Source organism: Acinonyx jubatus, chromosome D3, assembly GCF_027475565.1.
Source record: "Acinonyx jubatus isolate Ajub_Pintada_27869175 chromosome D3, VMU_Ajub_asm_v1.0, whole genome shotgun sequence".
Classification (NCBI taxonomy): Eukaryota; Metazoa; Chordata; class Mammalia; order Carnivora; family Felidae; genus Acinonyx; species Acinonyx jubatus.
In genome coordinates, this window is record NC_069392.1 from 86,654,073 (window position 1) to 86,671,041 (window position 16,969).

At 40.8% G+C, this 16,969-nt stretch overlaps 1 protein-coding gene across 10 annotated transcripts in view; it reads right to left on the reverse strand.

Annotated features, from left to right (window-relative positions):
* Positions 1-16,969, reverse strand: part of NETO1 (neuropilin and tolloid like 1) — a 127,038-nt gene that overhangs the window by 57,392 nt on the left and 52,677 nt on the right. For 9 of the 10 annotated variants that reach the window (XR_008291661.1, XR_008291660.1, XM_053206024.1 and 6 more), the window contains exons 5-6: positions 2,832-2,873; positions 2,586-2,752 (exon numbers count right to left, since the gene is read on the reverse strand). Coding sequence is in view for 8 of the 10 variants with exons in the window: in XM_053206024.1 (XP_053061999.1) it covers positions 2,586-2,752; positions 2,832-2,873 (209 nt within the window). In the remaining 2 variants the exon portion in view is untranslated. The remainder of the gene's footprint in view (positions 1-2,585; positions 2,753-2,831; positions 2,874-16,969) is intronic. The other variant, XM_027069175.2, reaches the window with a different exon arrangement.

Below are 16,969 nucleotides of genomic sequence, written 5' to 3' on the forward strand. Positions count from 1 at the left end.
AATCCAGGCAGGGGGTTGCCTTTTATGTTGGGAACAGTCTTGGCTTTTTTTTTTTTTTTTAAGGAGGGATCACTGTGTCTTTCTTCAAAATACAACAAACGTTTTCAAAGATTTGTACAAATGCAAAGAGACCTGCCGGTGGAAAGACTGGAAGCAGAGCACGGCTCTGAATCTCCGTAACTGGAAGTCTGGGGAGAGGGTGCTGCACGTTCACACTGCACGCAGACCCCAGAGACACATTGACGGGAAAGTCAAGTGAAGGAAGCCAACACGCTTCCTCAAGATCACTCTATTTTCCCCTCATCCTGGATAGCCAGCCACCAAATTCTCCTTTTTCTATCGTGACTATTTCCTTTACCTGTCTACTGTCACAACCAGCCTCCACTGTGGGCATCACCTCCACTGTGGGGATCACCTCAACCATGGGGATCACCTCCACCGTGGAGATCAACCTCCACCGTGAGGATTACCTCCACCGTGGGGATCAACCTCCACCGTGAGGATCACCTCCACCATGGGGATCAACCTCCACCGTGGGGATTACCTCCACCATGGGGATCAACCTCCACCGTGGGGATCACCACCACCATGGGGATCAACCTCCACCATGGGGATCACATCAACCATGGGGATCACCTCCACCGTGGAGATCACTTCCACCATGGGGATCACCTCAACCGTGGGGATCACCTCCACTGTGGAGTTCAACCTCAACCGTAGGGATCACCTCCACCATGGGGATCACCTCCACCATGGGGATCACCTCCACCATGGAGATCATCACCACCATGGGGATCACTGCCACATCTTCCTACTGAGTCTTCTGCCTGTAGTGTTCAGTCTTCTGTTGCTACTTCACAAGGAAAACCTACTTTTCCAGAATGCAAATCTGATCACACCATTTTCCTGCTTCACACTCTTGCGTGTATCACGAATGCTAGTGGGGTGAATCCAAGTTCTTTAGGGTTCCTACAGAGCCCTTTGACTTGAAGACTCACCATCCACCTCCATACTCATGTTCTACTTGGTCACATTCAATGACTCAATTCCTAAAAAAAGCTCACTGTCCTATGATTCTATGACCCTGATGGCTATTCCCTCTACCTAGAGAGCCCTCCCACCTTGTCTACCTGATACAATATTGTTTTTCATTAAACTTCAGTGGACCCTGGCGGCATTTGATTCCACGTGTGACTTACCTTCCGAGGTATACACGCACTTCTCCCGCTCTCTACTACACCTTATAAATACCTCAACAACCCTGTCTCATTCCTTGGATTAGTTGGTTACATATTTGTCTAAGAATTAAACTGGAAGCATGAGGACAGTGGCCGCCATGCTTTTTTCATTTCTCCAGCGTGGTGCTCGAGATTTTACAGAGCCACTAAATCTATTAACGAAATAACCAACTGTTTCAAGCTCAATAGTCAACCACAAACCCAATAAATCAATAATGCTTGGTTGAAACAATATAACTGAGGAATAACAACAAAGAGAGGAGGATAAGCAAATAATCGACAGTCTCCACCTATGATAGTGACTGACACAAAATCATTCCCAGTATTTCTTCATATCTTAATAGTAGGATAAATATGGTTATTCTAAAGAAGTATTTCCAAAATAGTGGCCTGGGTTTGAATCTGACCTCTAATATACTTAATTTCATAACATATACATTAACAATTTAAAGAAAGTATTGCCAGCATTTAAAACTCAAGGTAACCTACATAAAATTCCAACTCCTGCCACATTATGAAAAAACTGGAGGATTTGGTAACGCAGCAATACTTTTTCATAACGACAATCGAAAGAAGCGTGATACAGGCGCCTGGGTGGCTCAGCTGGTTGGGTGTCCAACTTTGGCTCATGTCATGATCCGGCGATTTAGGAGTTTGAGCCCTGCATCATCAGGCTCTTGTGCTGACAGCTCGGAGACTGGAGCCTGCTTCGGATTCCATGTCTCCCTCTCTCTGCCCCTCCCCCCTCGGACCGTGTGTTTCTCTCTCAAAAATAAATAAACATTAAAAAATTTTCAAAAAAAAGAGAGAGAGAGAAAGGAGGGTAAGAGGAGGTGAAGTCCTGGCTGGTCTCTTTGCCTGGGCACAGACCCCCAGCCTTATCCTAAGGTATTTTATATGCCAGAGATACATGATTTTACAAGTCTTGGGCAATTTCTTCCAAAGATAGGATTTTAGGTTAAAACAAGAACAGAGTGCAGATACTGAGACAGTAAAAGCGTATGTGTAATTATACTTAGAATCTTAGCTTACAGATAGCATTTCAATCCATTTTTCAGCGGGGGGCAGTTACGTTACAGCCTCTTGGGCACACTCTCTACTACACCTCATATTGTAGTCTCTTGGGCAGGTGATCAAATGCCCTTTTCAGCACCTTCTCCATGTTATTTACGACATCGAAAGTTTCCTTGGATGGGGAAAGACAGGTTGCGTTTCGAAACCGAAAGAAAATGACAGCTTATGATCCCACTCTGAAACCTACTAAGCGCGTCCGGTGGGTTAAAGGCCGCGCATGTTGCAGACGCTTCCCAAGCTGACTGTCGAATCTGTTTTCCCCTTAAGACTGACCTTGGATCGTGGAGGTGCCCGGATGTACCACTTGCAATCCACGGCCTCGCTGGCAGAAGCTTTGCCTTCCTTCATAATCTGTACAGACTCCACAATTCCTTCTGGGCCGCCCATCTCAAACTCACATGCTAAATAACGAAACGCCAAACAAACATATAGAAATGGAGCTTGAATAATAAACCAAAAGTATATTTCAGAGCAGAAAACAGAGACCTCTGAACATTATTGAATATCTACGTTACCAACCTGGTAATGGTTTCAAAACGCCAAGGTCCTTAAAGTCAGGATCTTAAAAATTGAGAAAAAGATAATTAGTCTTATTCTGCATTTATTACTTAAAACGATGTTGAGTAATACACCATTACATTATTCAGGAATCTGCCAAGAAATAGATTAAGAGAAATTAAGTGGCCGAATAAAAGCCTGCATGGTAATGTTAAGACTGAAATGTTAATTTATAAAACCCAACTATTACCACAGGGTTTTTCGTCAATATGCAAGAAGCCACTTTTCAAGACCTTCCAAGGCCACTCTTCATGCAATCGTCAAATGGAAATACTGCTCACCGTTTTGGACTCCACAATCGGACACTGGTTGTTTTTGCAAAATGTATCCATAGGTAAGTGAGGCTTTGAATAAACTTCCATCTGTGACACATACGGTCATTTTGTCTGATTTAACCAATTCTGTAAATTTTGGGGACACAAATCTCTTTGCCATTGAAATACCGGGAGCACAGAGTTAAGCTGTGAAACCGAGGGCCTCTCTCCCCCAGCAGAACGCCATCATCCTGTTTCCAGCAGCCCTCTTCCCACTTTATTCCATGCTAGCTCCCCAAGTTTTTCTCAGTAGTCTGCTGTGCCTTCTCAACCCCGGCTCTCTCCCTGCCTTTCCCCTCACACCAGGTCCCCAGGGCCAGGTATGTGTCCTTGTCTGCTCACGTACTTGGGGGAAGCTTGATTTATCACAAGTCTCAGAAGCGGCCTACTTGTTATAGGCCAAGAACGGTGGTCTTCATTCCATATCCTGAAATTGATTTTGAGGTTAGTATGCAACCAGTGAAATATAATGGTGAGCCTAGTGGAAGGCTTCTGAGGAAAGTTTCTTTGAGAACAAAAAGAAACAGGGCGTATTTAGTTTTCTGGCTCACATCATGGTCTGGTTTGTACGGGGACCCGCTGGGGTCATGCATGGTGGTCAGCTTATGAGGTTGGCAGGCACTAATGTGAGAAGATGCTAACTCTTAAGGCTGAGCAGAATGGAACCATGGAGAACCATGAGTCTTTATGGATCTCACTGGTGCACCCTCTTCAACTACTCCATAGTCACACTTCTCTGGGCCTTTTGCTTTTTGCAACAATGTACGTCCTTATAACCTGTCACTTTGAGTTGGATTTTCCTTAACTTATGGGTAAAGGCATGAAGGCTATGATTTTTCTTGGAGACACATGGTATCCAAGTTAAAAGGTGACTTTGACATTTAATTTCTTTTTACTACTATGGTATTGGCTATAAATTAAAAATCTAATAAAGTTAGAAATATGTTGGGAGACACTGCTCATCAACAGTCGAGGACTGAAATATGAAAGGGTAGCAACTCTCAGGAGGCAATTATTTCTGGATATCAAGGCTGTGTGTGCATAGATGTCTGTGTGTATCCAAGGGCACTTTTTTGTATGTGTCTATCCTTGGATACAAGAGGCCCATGGCTTCAGGCTGACTGTATTACAGTACTTATCTTCATTACGGTTTTTTTTCCTAGTTTTGTTAAACAGTAATGCGTACTGATATATTGAAACTAAACGGCCTGGATTAGCCAGGTTACAATTTAGTTATGTCAACTATTTAGACATACTTTATCGTAGAACACAATTATAATGTGGTAATACATTTTGGGTTTTTTTTTTAATTTTTTTTTAACGTTTATTTGTTTTTGAGACAGAGAGAGACAGAGCATGAACGGGGGAGGGTCAGAGAGAGGGAGACACAGAATCTGAAACAGGCTCCATGCTCTGAGCTGTCGGCACAGAGCCCGACGCGGGGCTCGAACTCACAGACCGCGAGATCACGACCTGAGCCGAAGTCGGCTGCCCAACCGACTGAGCCACCCAGGCGCCCCAACATTTTGAATCAAGATATAAATTTCTTTGTATAATTATTTTGAAAACAGTCCTCTTACCTTTTAGAAGAAACGAAGGAAAAAAAGAGAAAGGGAAGGACAGAAGGGAGGAAAGGAGGGAGAAAAGAAAGAAAAAGGAAAAGAGAGAAGGAAGGAGGGAGGAAGAAGTATTTGCAATCTTTATGAAGGAAGCAGAAATGACGATGATCTAGTCAGTTTGGATCAGGATACCCCCAAGTAATTTTTTTCCCCTCTTCTAAATTAATGGATATTTGGTTATTCCTTAAAAATGTATATTTATTATCTACTTTGTACCGTAAAAGAACTATGTTTTGTACAGAATTACTCATATTGGTTGTCACCATTAAGCTGTATTCTTGGTATTGAAGACACCAAATATCTTTCCTTATTTTTACACCAACCTTGCCCACCTCAGTTATCCAGATTCTTTATTATTCATTATATCGGTTTTACTATTTTGCATAATGCTTAATAATTGTCATCATTGATTACAATGTTTCAGCCTTGTGTGGCTGTTCTTGTGATTCTTGTGGAAGGGTAGTTGGTATTCTATTTTCTGGTTTGAAGGCTAACATTTGTCATTTTTATAATTCATGTCGGGCAACGTTGAAAGAAATGCCAGTTCTGGGAGTTGAAAATTTATTTTTGTCTTTGTATTAATGGTGAGAGTGCTGATGGTTAAAAAAAATGGGGGGGGGGAACTTTAGGAAAAAAATCGTTTCTGCACTTTCATTCGAGTTAGCCATCAGTAATTTCACAGTGACAATAACAGATGGCCCCCATGACCTGCAAAATACACAGAAAATAAACAACACAATAATTTTTTAAAGCAGCCTAGACTGAATTTAAGAACACGAAGGTTGATTTTTTGGTCCCAGGTTGTTTGGGGGCAATGACAGAAATTATTATGCAGAAGCACAACGAAGCTAGACTTGGAAAGCCATCTTCTACCCAGGATCTCCCCAAATCCGTTCTCCACTAAGCAATCCGAATAAGCTTTGAAAAATATAAATCAAATCGTGATACTCACCTGACATTCCATTGCCCATGGAATAAAATCACAGCTGTTTTGAAAGGACTGTAATTCTCCATGTGCCCTTGCCCCTGACCCCCTGGCCCAATGCACTGCCTGCTCTTGACTTTGCTGTCTCCTCTCAAGACACATCAACACTTCCTGTTCCTCCAGTACGTGACCTGCCTCTCTTCGTTGCCTGTACTGTCCCCCCCCCCCCCAACTACCACCCCGTGGGTGGATCTTTCTCCTTCTTCATCTCATGACTGGAGTGTTGTTTTCTCAGGAAATCCTTCCTGGATGAGCCTCTCCAAAGTAGCCCTGCCTCTCACTTTATTTTCTCCCTTCACCACTTCTTTGATCAAAATCCACTATTGTTTTACTATTTACTTTTCTTTTTTTTTTAAGCTTTTTAAAATTTATTTTGAAAGAGAGCAAAGAGCATGTGGGGAAAGGGCAGAGAGAGAGAGAGAGAGAGAGAGACAATCCCAAGCAGGCTCTGCGCTGTTAGCATAGACCCCGAGGCAGGTCTTGAACTCACGAACCTTGAGATGGTGACCTGAGTGTAAATCAAGCGTCAGACGCTTAACCCATGAACTACCCAGACACCTCTATTTGTTTGCTTTTCTATTGGCCATCTCCTCCCACCAGACTATAACAAAGCACACCCTCTGAGGGACTTCTTACCTGTTGCTCCTCTCTCTCTCTCCAAGACCTAGAACATTGCTTGAGCATGGTGGGTGCCCCATAAATATGGTTGAATCTAACGTATTTCTTTGTGTATATATAAAAAAAAATAGTTACTTAATATGAGGTTGATTTTGTTATACTGTTGACATACTTACTACACGTATAACTACATCTTTCCCAGAGGGTCTCACAGTAAATTATCAAATTAGGTGCTATTTGAGAGAATAATCTCTACTAAACCAAACCCAAATCTCTTTCTGGGCACCCAGCTGACTCCATTCCCCCCAACCTCCCTTGCAGTTGTGGGTAGCTGTGGAACCAAGTTCTGCCCAATGAAATGTGGACAAAGTGGCTGAACTTCACTTGAAGGCTGAGCTCACAAAAACTACCAGAAAAAAATCCCTCTTCCGTCTTCCACGGTCCACCTCAAAAGCCACCCAGTGAAGGTGCGGAATTGCACCAGCTTCAGCTCCTGGAAGAAGATGTGCTGTACTGCCTCTTCCTTGACTCTGATTAGACCACAGAAGCAAGAATTAACTTCAGTTACCTGAGATCACTGAGCTTTTCGATTTTTTATTCTACCGCAAAAGTCAAACTACGTTCATACTACTGCTAAAATGTTACCATTCCACATTCTCAGTTTCTCGGGAATGTATGGCAGTTTCCAGACATGATATGTGATGACATCATCACTATTACGGTTACTAAAATATTTGCCTGTGTTTTCAAGAACACTCTAAGGTAGTGGGTTTAGGCTATAAGTGATGTACATTTTCAGAGATTAATCCCGTTTATTCTCAAGTATTTTATTGGGCTAGCTTTAATTTTCCCTGCTGTAATCTCTGCAACCTGATTTTTGTCCAATACGTTGTTATATTGAAACCTAGAATTACGTCTTGGGGTGCCCGGGTGGCTCAGTCGGTTGGGCGTCCAACTTCGGCTCAGGGCATGATCTCACGGTTCGTGAGTTCGAGACCCACGTCGGGCTCTGTGCTGACAGGTCAGAGCCTGGAGCCTGCTTCGGATTCTGTGTCTCCCTCTCTCTCTGCCCCTCCCCCACTCAGGCTCTGTCTCTCTCTCAAAAATAAATAAACATTAAAAGAAAATTAAAAAAAAAGAAATCTAGAATTACGTCTTGAACTTATATGGAAGCACAACCAAAATTCAGGACATTTTCTGTCTTATTTTAGAATTACGTATATGTGTAAAAATATTTAAATTTCTTTTCTAGTTTTAAAAACTGTATCTAAATGTATGAATATTCTGAAATTCAATATTTCCCCTGAAATAAAAGAAATATATTTGTAATATATCCTTCTTCCCGTGAGGAGGGACATTTGCCAGAGATGAAGGAGACTGAAAGGCTGACTTTCTCCACCACCATTCCATGGTCTATGTCTAAAACTGGAGAAAAGGATGACACTAATATTCCAAAGAAGTATCTTAATCATGAAGAGGAGAGGTCGACTCCAGATTAAAAGGGAAAGCTGTACGTAATAAATGAAATCATGACAAAAGCCATCATTCCTTCAGCTTCATACATGTGAATCATTTGTTTTATTGTGATTGGGGCAGAAAAATATTTTCTGGCAATTTTATCGTGGCAGTTTGATTGCAACATTATTTCGAGATCAACAACTGTTCTAAAAAGTATTGAATATTTGAGATGTAGATCTAATCAGCCTTTTCCAGAGGTAAAAGATCTTTTAGCACCCTTTTGAAACTAAAAATGATAAAGGCCCTGAATCCTGTTGCAAAGGGAGTCACTGTCCTGCCGCGGCTGGAGTAGCTCACACGAGACATGAGGGGCCTCGGGAAGCAATGCAAAGCGACCACTGCTGAATATCTACTGGATGAATAGTCAGGAAAGAAAGAAGTCAGCAGACTCTACTGCCTTCTAGCCACACAACCACTTGGAGATTTCAAGTTTTAGCCTTACACGAGAAGAAAGAGTTAATACCTTGTCGACAGAATTCTACTTCTGGGCAACAAGTAGATGTTCAGACATGGTTGAGCCGCTGCTTTTGCTCGAATTCATCAGCGTCAGCGTGAACCAATCACCAAAGGCCTCCTAAGTAGCTGCTTGCCAACAAATGCAAGTCGTGCTGAAATATTCCAGTTGTTAGCAAACTTTTGAATGTTCTGAGTGATGCCGGAACATCTGTGTTGACATTTGCATTGACGTTGCAAACGCAATGGTAAATAAAACTTCTGATGCCTCAGCAGGATTCAAGACAATGGTACCAAACCACAGCCATTCGTATTCGTTGTATAACTCATCATTACACCTTTGTGCGGGCAAAGAACTGTTTTATTTCAAAATCTCCTTGGCAAAGCACTAAAAATTGCCACTGTTTTTAATCTAAAATTTTAAGGGCCTGTCTTTTCTGCAGAACGAACATAGTGAATCTGTTGACTTTAAGGAAAACAACTGATATTTGCTGCCAATGATAAAATTCAAGTTTCCAGTACAGAAAATCGTATCCATCACTGGACATCCGACAGCTTCTCAATACTTAAAGCATTTTTAAATGTGACTGTTGACTAAATGTGCAAATATAATTTTTGGTGTGCAACAATGGACTGGGTCAACATTTGGAAGATCTGTAAAACAGTGATCCACTAACTGTCAAATGTTTAAAACTCAGGCATGGGTAAAAAAAAAAGATAGATATTAATGTAACAGAATACAAAAAAAAAAATCACTGATATGGTTTCACATTCCTCACTACAACTAACCTTTAAGGAGCTATCACTTTCTGAGGTTTGAGGTAGAATCTATCTGAAAAGTCTATGAAAACACTCTTCTCTTTTTCAGCTACATTATCTCATGACACTGAATTTTCTTCATATACTTCAACCCTAAGAACACAATGCAACACATTTAATGAACAAGTAGATGTTGAGAATCCAGCTGTCTTCTAAGAAGCCAGACATTAAACAGAATTCCAGAAACATAAAGCAATGTAATTCTTCTAAGTATTATTTTAATATTTATTAATTAATATTTTAATTTCAATCGATGCTGTTAAAATGCTTTTAAAATAACACAGAATAGGTTTATTAGTGTAATTTTTCTATGAATTAATAAATAGAAATTTAAAATGCTATTAGCTTGAATTTCTACTGTAACGAGCATTGAATGACACAGCCGTATAAGCCAAAGACCTATGAAGTCTTCAGTTGTTTCCTGAGAGGACAGATGTTTTAAGACCAGAATATTGCAGAACTTCTGTCCTGGCCAAACCCACCTTTGTATCGTGGGTCAACGCCTTCTTGCAACAAAACTCGAAATTGCAATTTATTAACTCAGGGCCATGCGACGCATTTATTTCATACTCGAAAGAGATTTCCACGATGCCAGCCAGATTGTAGACGGACTTTCAGTAAATGAATATTTACTCGATTAGACTACAACTGAGTCAAGTCAGAGGCATATTCGTCTTATAAATGAACAAAATGGAGGTTCAATTACTATAGAAAATGCAACTTGTTTTGAGCTGAAACCTAGAAGTTTTATAGCTAACGTACAATGTTAAATCAATCATTCAATAATGTCTGGAATGTATTTTTCCTGAGCTGAAAATGTGGTTGGTCTAGGCTTTTTCCAGTTCATGGATGCCATTATATCACAAAACACAGTGGTATTCCTCTAACAACAGTTTATGGAAGAATGTAATTGCCTGACCTGGTCATGTAAATAGAACTATAAAACCCTCTGATTATAAAACTCAACTTCGGGGGCGCCTGGGTGGCGCAGTCGGTTAAGCGTCCGACTTCAGCCAGGTCACGATCTCGCGGTCCGTGAGTCCGAGCCCCGCGTCAGGCTCTGGGCTGATGGCTCAGAGCCTGGAGCCTGTTTCCGATTCTGTGTCTCCCTCTCTCTCTGCCCCTCCCCCGTTCATGCTCTGTCTCTCTCTGTCCCAAAAATAAATAAACGTTGAAAAAAAAAAATAAAACGCAACTTCGATACTTTGATATGTTTTGCAAGGCACAGCTCAACTCCCCAACAGGATCATCTTGGAGAAAGTTAATCAATATTTCCCTCAAGCTTCCATAATTTCACACATCCTGAATTCTGTCATAAGGTATATAATGTCTCCACGTCTCACGTTTATTTACTTTGGAAAGTCCTGTAATATTTGTGGGTATATCTGCATTCAATCAGCTCTTGTATGGAAACTAACTGCCACTCCAATGGCCAGATCACTGTCTCTAACATTCCCTCCTTGTCTGTGACCCATCTCAGCGTTGGCTCCCTGTTTCCTACTCAAGATTGAAAAATACTGACTTTGTAGTTTTTGCAATCAGTTAACTGAATTTAAGATGCCGTTTTTAAAAGCAATTGCAAAAAATCTTGACAGTGCAGTACTAAAATAGCTTACATCAACATATTATTTTAATAATCTGATTCCTTTCAGTCTTGTCTGGAAGCAACATTGCTTTAACAGAGAACTCATAGTATAATATTTTAAGCATTTCCCAAGGTTACTGTTATCGATAAGTATGAGGCTGGCAGTTACAACTTCACAATAGAGTTTCTCTTCCCAAGGGTTGTAAGGTGGGCACAAAGTTTGCATATCATGACTTCCGGTTTAACATAAAATTTGCTCATATATGGGATTTAGAAATGGAAACCTAAAGAATTTCAGGAAAGAATTTTACAAGCCCTTTAATATATTATCGATATTTGCATGGCTTATACAGAAGTTTTGTTTTCTCATTTTACTTATTAAGCTGTAACACAGGAAGCTTTCTCACGATGCTTGTATTCACAGTTTTAAATAAATTGAGAAGACAATTCTCTTTTACAAAATGTATGCAAAGAATATTGATTTTGCTCGTGCTCGCATTAAACAGGCTTTTGCAAGGTTTGTTTTTGATAGATAGTCACAGGATAGCAATATTCTTCTATGGGGAAAATGCATTGGCCATGTAGAATAACAAAAAAAAAAAACTTGCAGGACGAAGGGAAGAAGAAATCTTCAGAAAAGCAAAAGAGTAATGAAGGCAATTAAAAAAAAAAATCCTCAATTGTCCAAAACGTGTTTGGTGTTTCCATATTGAATGCAAAGGAAACCAGGCAAGTTCTTGATCATTAGCAACGCCTGCCCCCCGAATTCTCCCAGAAGCCCCTGTTCGCTCACCCAGCTACGTACCTCCTAAATCACATGAAACCTCAAATAAGTGAGTCCATCTTTCGAACCATCTTTTTCATAGACCTGGTGTAATAGGGCATTTCTTGCTGGCACAACAAATGCTGACCCTCCCAGCAAATGAACACCCCCAACGCCCTCTTCTTTCTCAGTTACTTCACGTTTCCCGTTTTCCCAACACTCAGCAATGCTTATCAGTACGCACAGGGGAGATACAGGCTTCCGGGTCTGGAACGAGTAAGTCACAGGAACAAAAGGTACAGCGGAGCGAGTACAGTGGATGAGGCCGTAAGAGAGCTGTACGGTGACAGGTGATAGTTACGCCGAAGGTGAGTGTGGCATAGCGTATACAGAAGTCGAGTCACTGTGTTGTACACAGGGAACGAATGTCACCTTGTGTGTCAACTCTATGGAAATAAAAGAACTTTTTTACAAAAAAAAAATGTTATTTCATAGTAATCAGGGAGGGACAGGATTCTTGACCATAGGAGAGTTTGGAGCAAATACCATGACAGGGAGTATGGCACTTGCCTCTGAGGCTCATACCTACGAGAGAGGAGCAGGAAATGACGTCTTGTGGGTGAACTTGAGAGTTTGGGCCCGGGCTAGCAGGTGTGATACTCGGCTACCAAGGAGGAAGATATTCCTGGCTCTGACATGCCAAGAATTGAACGTGCGGGTGGCACCACAAGTTGTGTGTGTGTGTGTGTGTGTGTGTGTGTGTGTGTGTGTGCATGCTAGGGGATGGCATTATCCTCGCATCAGCCTCTTTTATCCCGCTGTGCCACTGTAAGCTAAACAAATTGTCACTGAAAGTGAAAAAAAAAATACGTACGCGAGAAAAAGTTACGTTTTCCCAAATCTTTTTTGAAAATAGCAATGCAAGTATCGTGAGAAAGCCTTGTAAGTGACAGCTAACTAAATATGCCGCGGACGGAATAAAGGTGTGCAAGCCGTGCACGTGTAGCTTCAAGACAAGACTTCTCGTGCTTCCACTCGATTTGATGAGCCTTAGCCGGTTCTAAATGGAGCTGGAATGGCCTCTAGTTGGAGACCGTGGGAGTGTCCTCTGTTGGTGCCCTTGGCAAGGACTGTGGAGTTTTTATGCCAAGGGCTAGCAGTGCACATGGGCAAGCGGAGCCATCGCGGGGCTGGGAGGGGGAAAGAACAAATGCAAAATGCCAAGCGCTGGCCCTGCCAGGAGATTCTCATGAGAGCATGCGTGATTCATCCCCTGATCCGTCCTGGGGATGCTCAGGGGATGACATAACAGCACGAACTGTCGCCCATCCGGACGAAGAGTTGGAGCTACTATGTTCTGTCTTCGAAAGGAAGCGTGTCCTAGTTTTAACCCCCAAGGGGGGTTGACCCAGGTCAGAATCAGTGAACTCTAGCCATCCTTCTGCACTTTGAACCCACAAAACCCAGCCACGCACTTCTTCTAAAAGCCACGTGTGCACGACACATCATGTGGGGTGACTGAGGTTAAGAGGACCCAAAATGATTTTCCAGTGAGGCAGTAAAACATGGAAGAAAAACCCTCTGAAACCATATTATGTTAGAGGAAACGACCCTAAAAGCAAAACGGAAACATACAAAACATCAGAGACATACAAAACATCAGAGAGGAGGTCAAATATGAATTTCATGAGGAAGAATTCACCAGAAACATTGAATGATGCTAAACCTGTGTGAGGCAGCACCGATTCCTGAGAGAATTCTACCTTCTAAGGTATCAATTGCCTCTTTTCTAATAAATTAGGGTAGAAATATCAACTGTCCAAAGCAGAGAACTTACGAAAATGAGCCAGGTAACGGATAAGATACAGATTTCCTAAAGTGCTCTATACGTTATTCTGTTCATGTACACTTCAGAATTTTAGCTCCTGGGTGGTAAATGGATATAGTAATACCTAAACTTTTCAAAACTTTTTAAAACATGCCTAAAATATTATTGTTGCTCTAAAACCATATTTACAAGTCAAATCCCACCGTGTAACCCCACTGTCTATTCTGCATACTGTACTTATTTCTAGTAGAAAGCATCTTAGCTTTGGGGTTCATGAAGAATTACTCTCGTTTCCTCAAATGCCTGAGGTAAGATGGAGAATTCCTGCAGAAAACTCATAATGCAGTTCCTGATGCATATTTACAAATATCAAAATAAGGACAGATACCCAGTAAATGCCCAGACATCCACTTTTCCTTTAACATATGACAACATATACTAGGTATAAAAAGCCCTTTTATGTCAATTTAGCTCAGAATCTATACCCTAGTTTTAGATAATGGTAGAAGTGAGCTCATTTGAATATGTATGAATCCATTTACAAAAAGCATTATACCTAGTATCACAGCTGGAGATTTCAGAGGCTTCTAGATGCATGCACCTGTCTCAGAACTGGAGAGCCCACTATGTACTTCCTTCTTCATTAGCAGGTAACTTCGGTCCATTTAAGTACAGGGGGATTAAACAGTTACAAAAACAAAAATCCTGAATCATTTCATCTGCATTTCTTGCATTTCTTTTCGTCCCCCTGGAACTAATTTCTCCAATATCACAGCAATTCCTAAGGTTGGAATGAGTGGCTGAAACCGGTGGTTTTTAATGAGCATTTCACTTGAGAACACAAGGGATCAGTCAACACTAGTTCTGAACCCATGTGAAGAAAATTAGACTACGGCTTCTTAAATTCCTCGGCCTCTGAGAAAGAATTATTTCTCAAAAGTTTTGCCTCCATCTTGGGGACCGGAAAGAATTATAGATGCGGGAGCTCCAGACAGAGCTGGACTGTCAGGGTCCACTTGGACCCAAATCTGTCATCTAAGGGTTGCAAGAATCAAACACGTTTCCAGGGGCACCTGGGTGGCTCAGTTGGTTAAGTGTCCAACTTTGGCTCAGGTCATGACCTCACAGTTTGTGAGTTCAAGCCCCGCGTCGGGCTCTGTGCTGACAGCTCTGAGCCTGAAGCCTGTTTCAGACTCTGGGTCTCCCTCTCTCTCTGCCCCTCCCCACTCATGCTCTGTCTCTCTCTCTCTCTCAAAAATAAATAAAACATTAAAAACATAAAAAAAAAATCCATGTTTCCGGCCTAGGTCAAACACAACTTGATGTGTCTATTGAAATGTAAGTCTTAGAACATTTAATAGTGCTGTACTGATATCTCTTTCCATTGGCATTTAAAAAATATTTGTGTAACTGTAGAGCTGGTGCTATGTTACCAAACCTTAAATGCTTCGCTTCCCCCTGAAACTGCAGTTAAAGACTCAGCGGTTTATTGAGACACTTGATAAATCTGCATTCCCTTTGCTCATTTTTCTGTCATTCAAATATAAGAGCACTAAAGCTATTTCATTAAGAGGTGTGAAAATAATGCAAGATTTCCCCAAAGTAATGGTCTAAAGCAATACAAATCAATATCAGAATTCTTAAGTTGAAAGCAGAGAATTAGGTCTCTCTTGTTTAGTCAGCGAGTGTAATTGATGGGGGATTCTATCAATTTTATTCCTCTAGACTTTTCATTTTATCCATCACTAGACTTCTCCTGATTACCTGAGCTGAAAACTTCTAAAACAAAATTAACTTGACTCCTTCACACTTTCGCTTTCACCAAAAAAAAAAAAAAAAAAAAAATACCAAGAGCTCTCAAATAGTCTTTGTAAAATGTCTCACTACTAATCTCCCTTTCCAGTGAACCATGGTCTTCTTACTCTTGGCCTTCTTCACCTTAGGGTACCAGAATCCTAGCCAGTCTCTTTGCCTTAGCCCCCCTTCCGTCCAGTGCTTTGTGTATAATATTTGAGCTAAAGTGACACACAAGAAAGAAAGAAATCCTCTCATCTACGGTCACATGATTTTTGCCAATGGTGCCAAGACATTTAATGTTGGAAGGGCCGCGTTTTCAGCAACTCTTTCTGGGAAAATTCAATATTCATGTGCAAAATAGTGGATTTGGACCTTTATCTAGCATGTACAAAAATTAAGTCAAATACATCAAAGACCTACATGTAAGACCTAAACCTATAAAGCTCTAAGAAGGAAACATTGGTTAAAATCTTGATGACACTGACTTTGGCAAAGATTTCTTAGATATGATACCAAAGGCACAGGAAACAAGAGAAAAAAAAATAAACAAATTGGACTTCATGAAACTCGAAAAAATTTATGCATCAAAAGAATATCAACAGAATAAAAAGTCAATCTACTGAATGAGGCAAATATATGCAAAGCAGGTATCTGATAAGGGACTAATGTCCGGAATGGGTAGAGAAGTCCTAAAATGCGACAACACCACCAACAAAAAAACAACAACCCACGATTCAAAAATGGACAAATGACTTGAAAAGACCTTTCTCCAAACAAGATATACAAATAGCTAATAAGCACATGAGAAGATGCTCAATATCACACATTCATCATTAGGGAAAAGCAAACGAAACTACAATGAGATATCACCTCATACCCATTAGAATGGCTACTATCAATAAAATAGAAATGACAAGTGTTGGTGAGGTTGTGAAGTAACCAAATCTCTTGTGCACTGTTGGTGAGAAGGTAAAGTGGTACAGTGCCTATGGAAAACACTACGGCAGTTCCTAAAAAAATTAAAAATATAATCACCATATGACCCCACATACCACTTTTGGGTGGGAGCAAAAAACAAGGCAGAGTGGGAGATGCTAATCATACCAGATTTATAAAAAGAGAAGAAAATGGAGGGCATACAATATTTAAAGAGACAATTTATTCAGAGTTTTAAAAGCTGTTGAGAGACAGAACATATTTAAAACAGCCCAAGAAAAAGAAAAGCAATTTCTTCAAAGGAACTAACACTTATATTCAACAGAATCCAGAAGACACTGGAATGATGTATGCAACATGCTAGAAGGTGAGTGCCAACTCGAGTCACACCTGCAAGAAGATATTATCAACACATATTCAAATCCTAACATCCAGAGTATCTACAGACTGACAGTATGTGAGAGACAACATAATATAAAATGGGCAAAAGTTCTGAACAGGTATTTCACACAAGAAAAAATCCAGGTGTCCAGGAAACATAATATAAGCTACTTAATCTTATTAATACTCAATAATTGGACAATAATTAACACAACTATGTCATCTATTACACAGTTACTAATCAGAAACACAGATTAAGATTGACATCAAGTTTTTGTGAGGGTGTGGGATGAGAGCTCTTGTCCACTGCTGATGGTAATGGACATTGTTACTCCTCCACTGAAAAAGAATTCCATTTTCTGCTTTGGAACTGGGTAGTCAGTTGGAGGTCAGAAAGCCCTTGAGAAAATTACCAATGGTGGCTGGAAGAACACTTAGAAAAATCTTACTGGACTTTTACAGACACCTGTGTTATTTCATGGT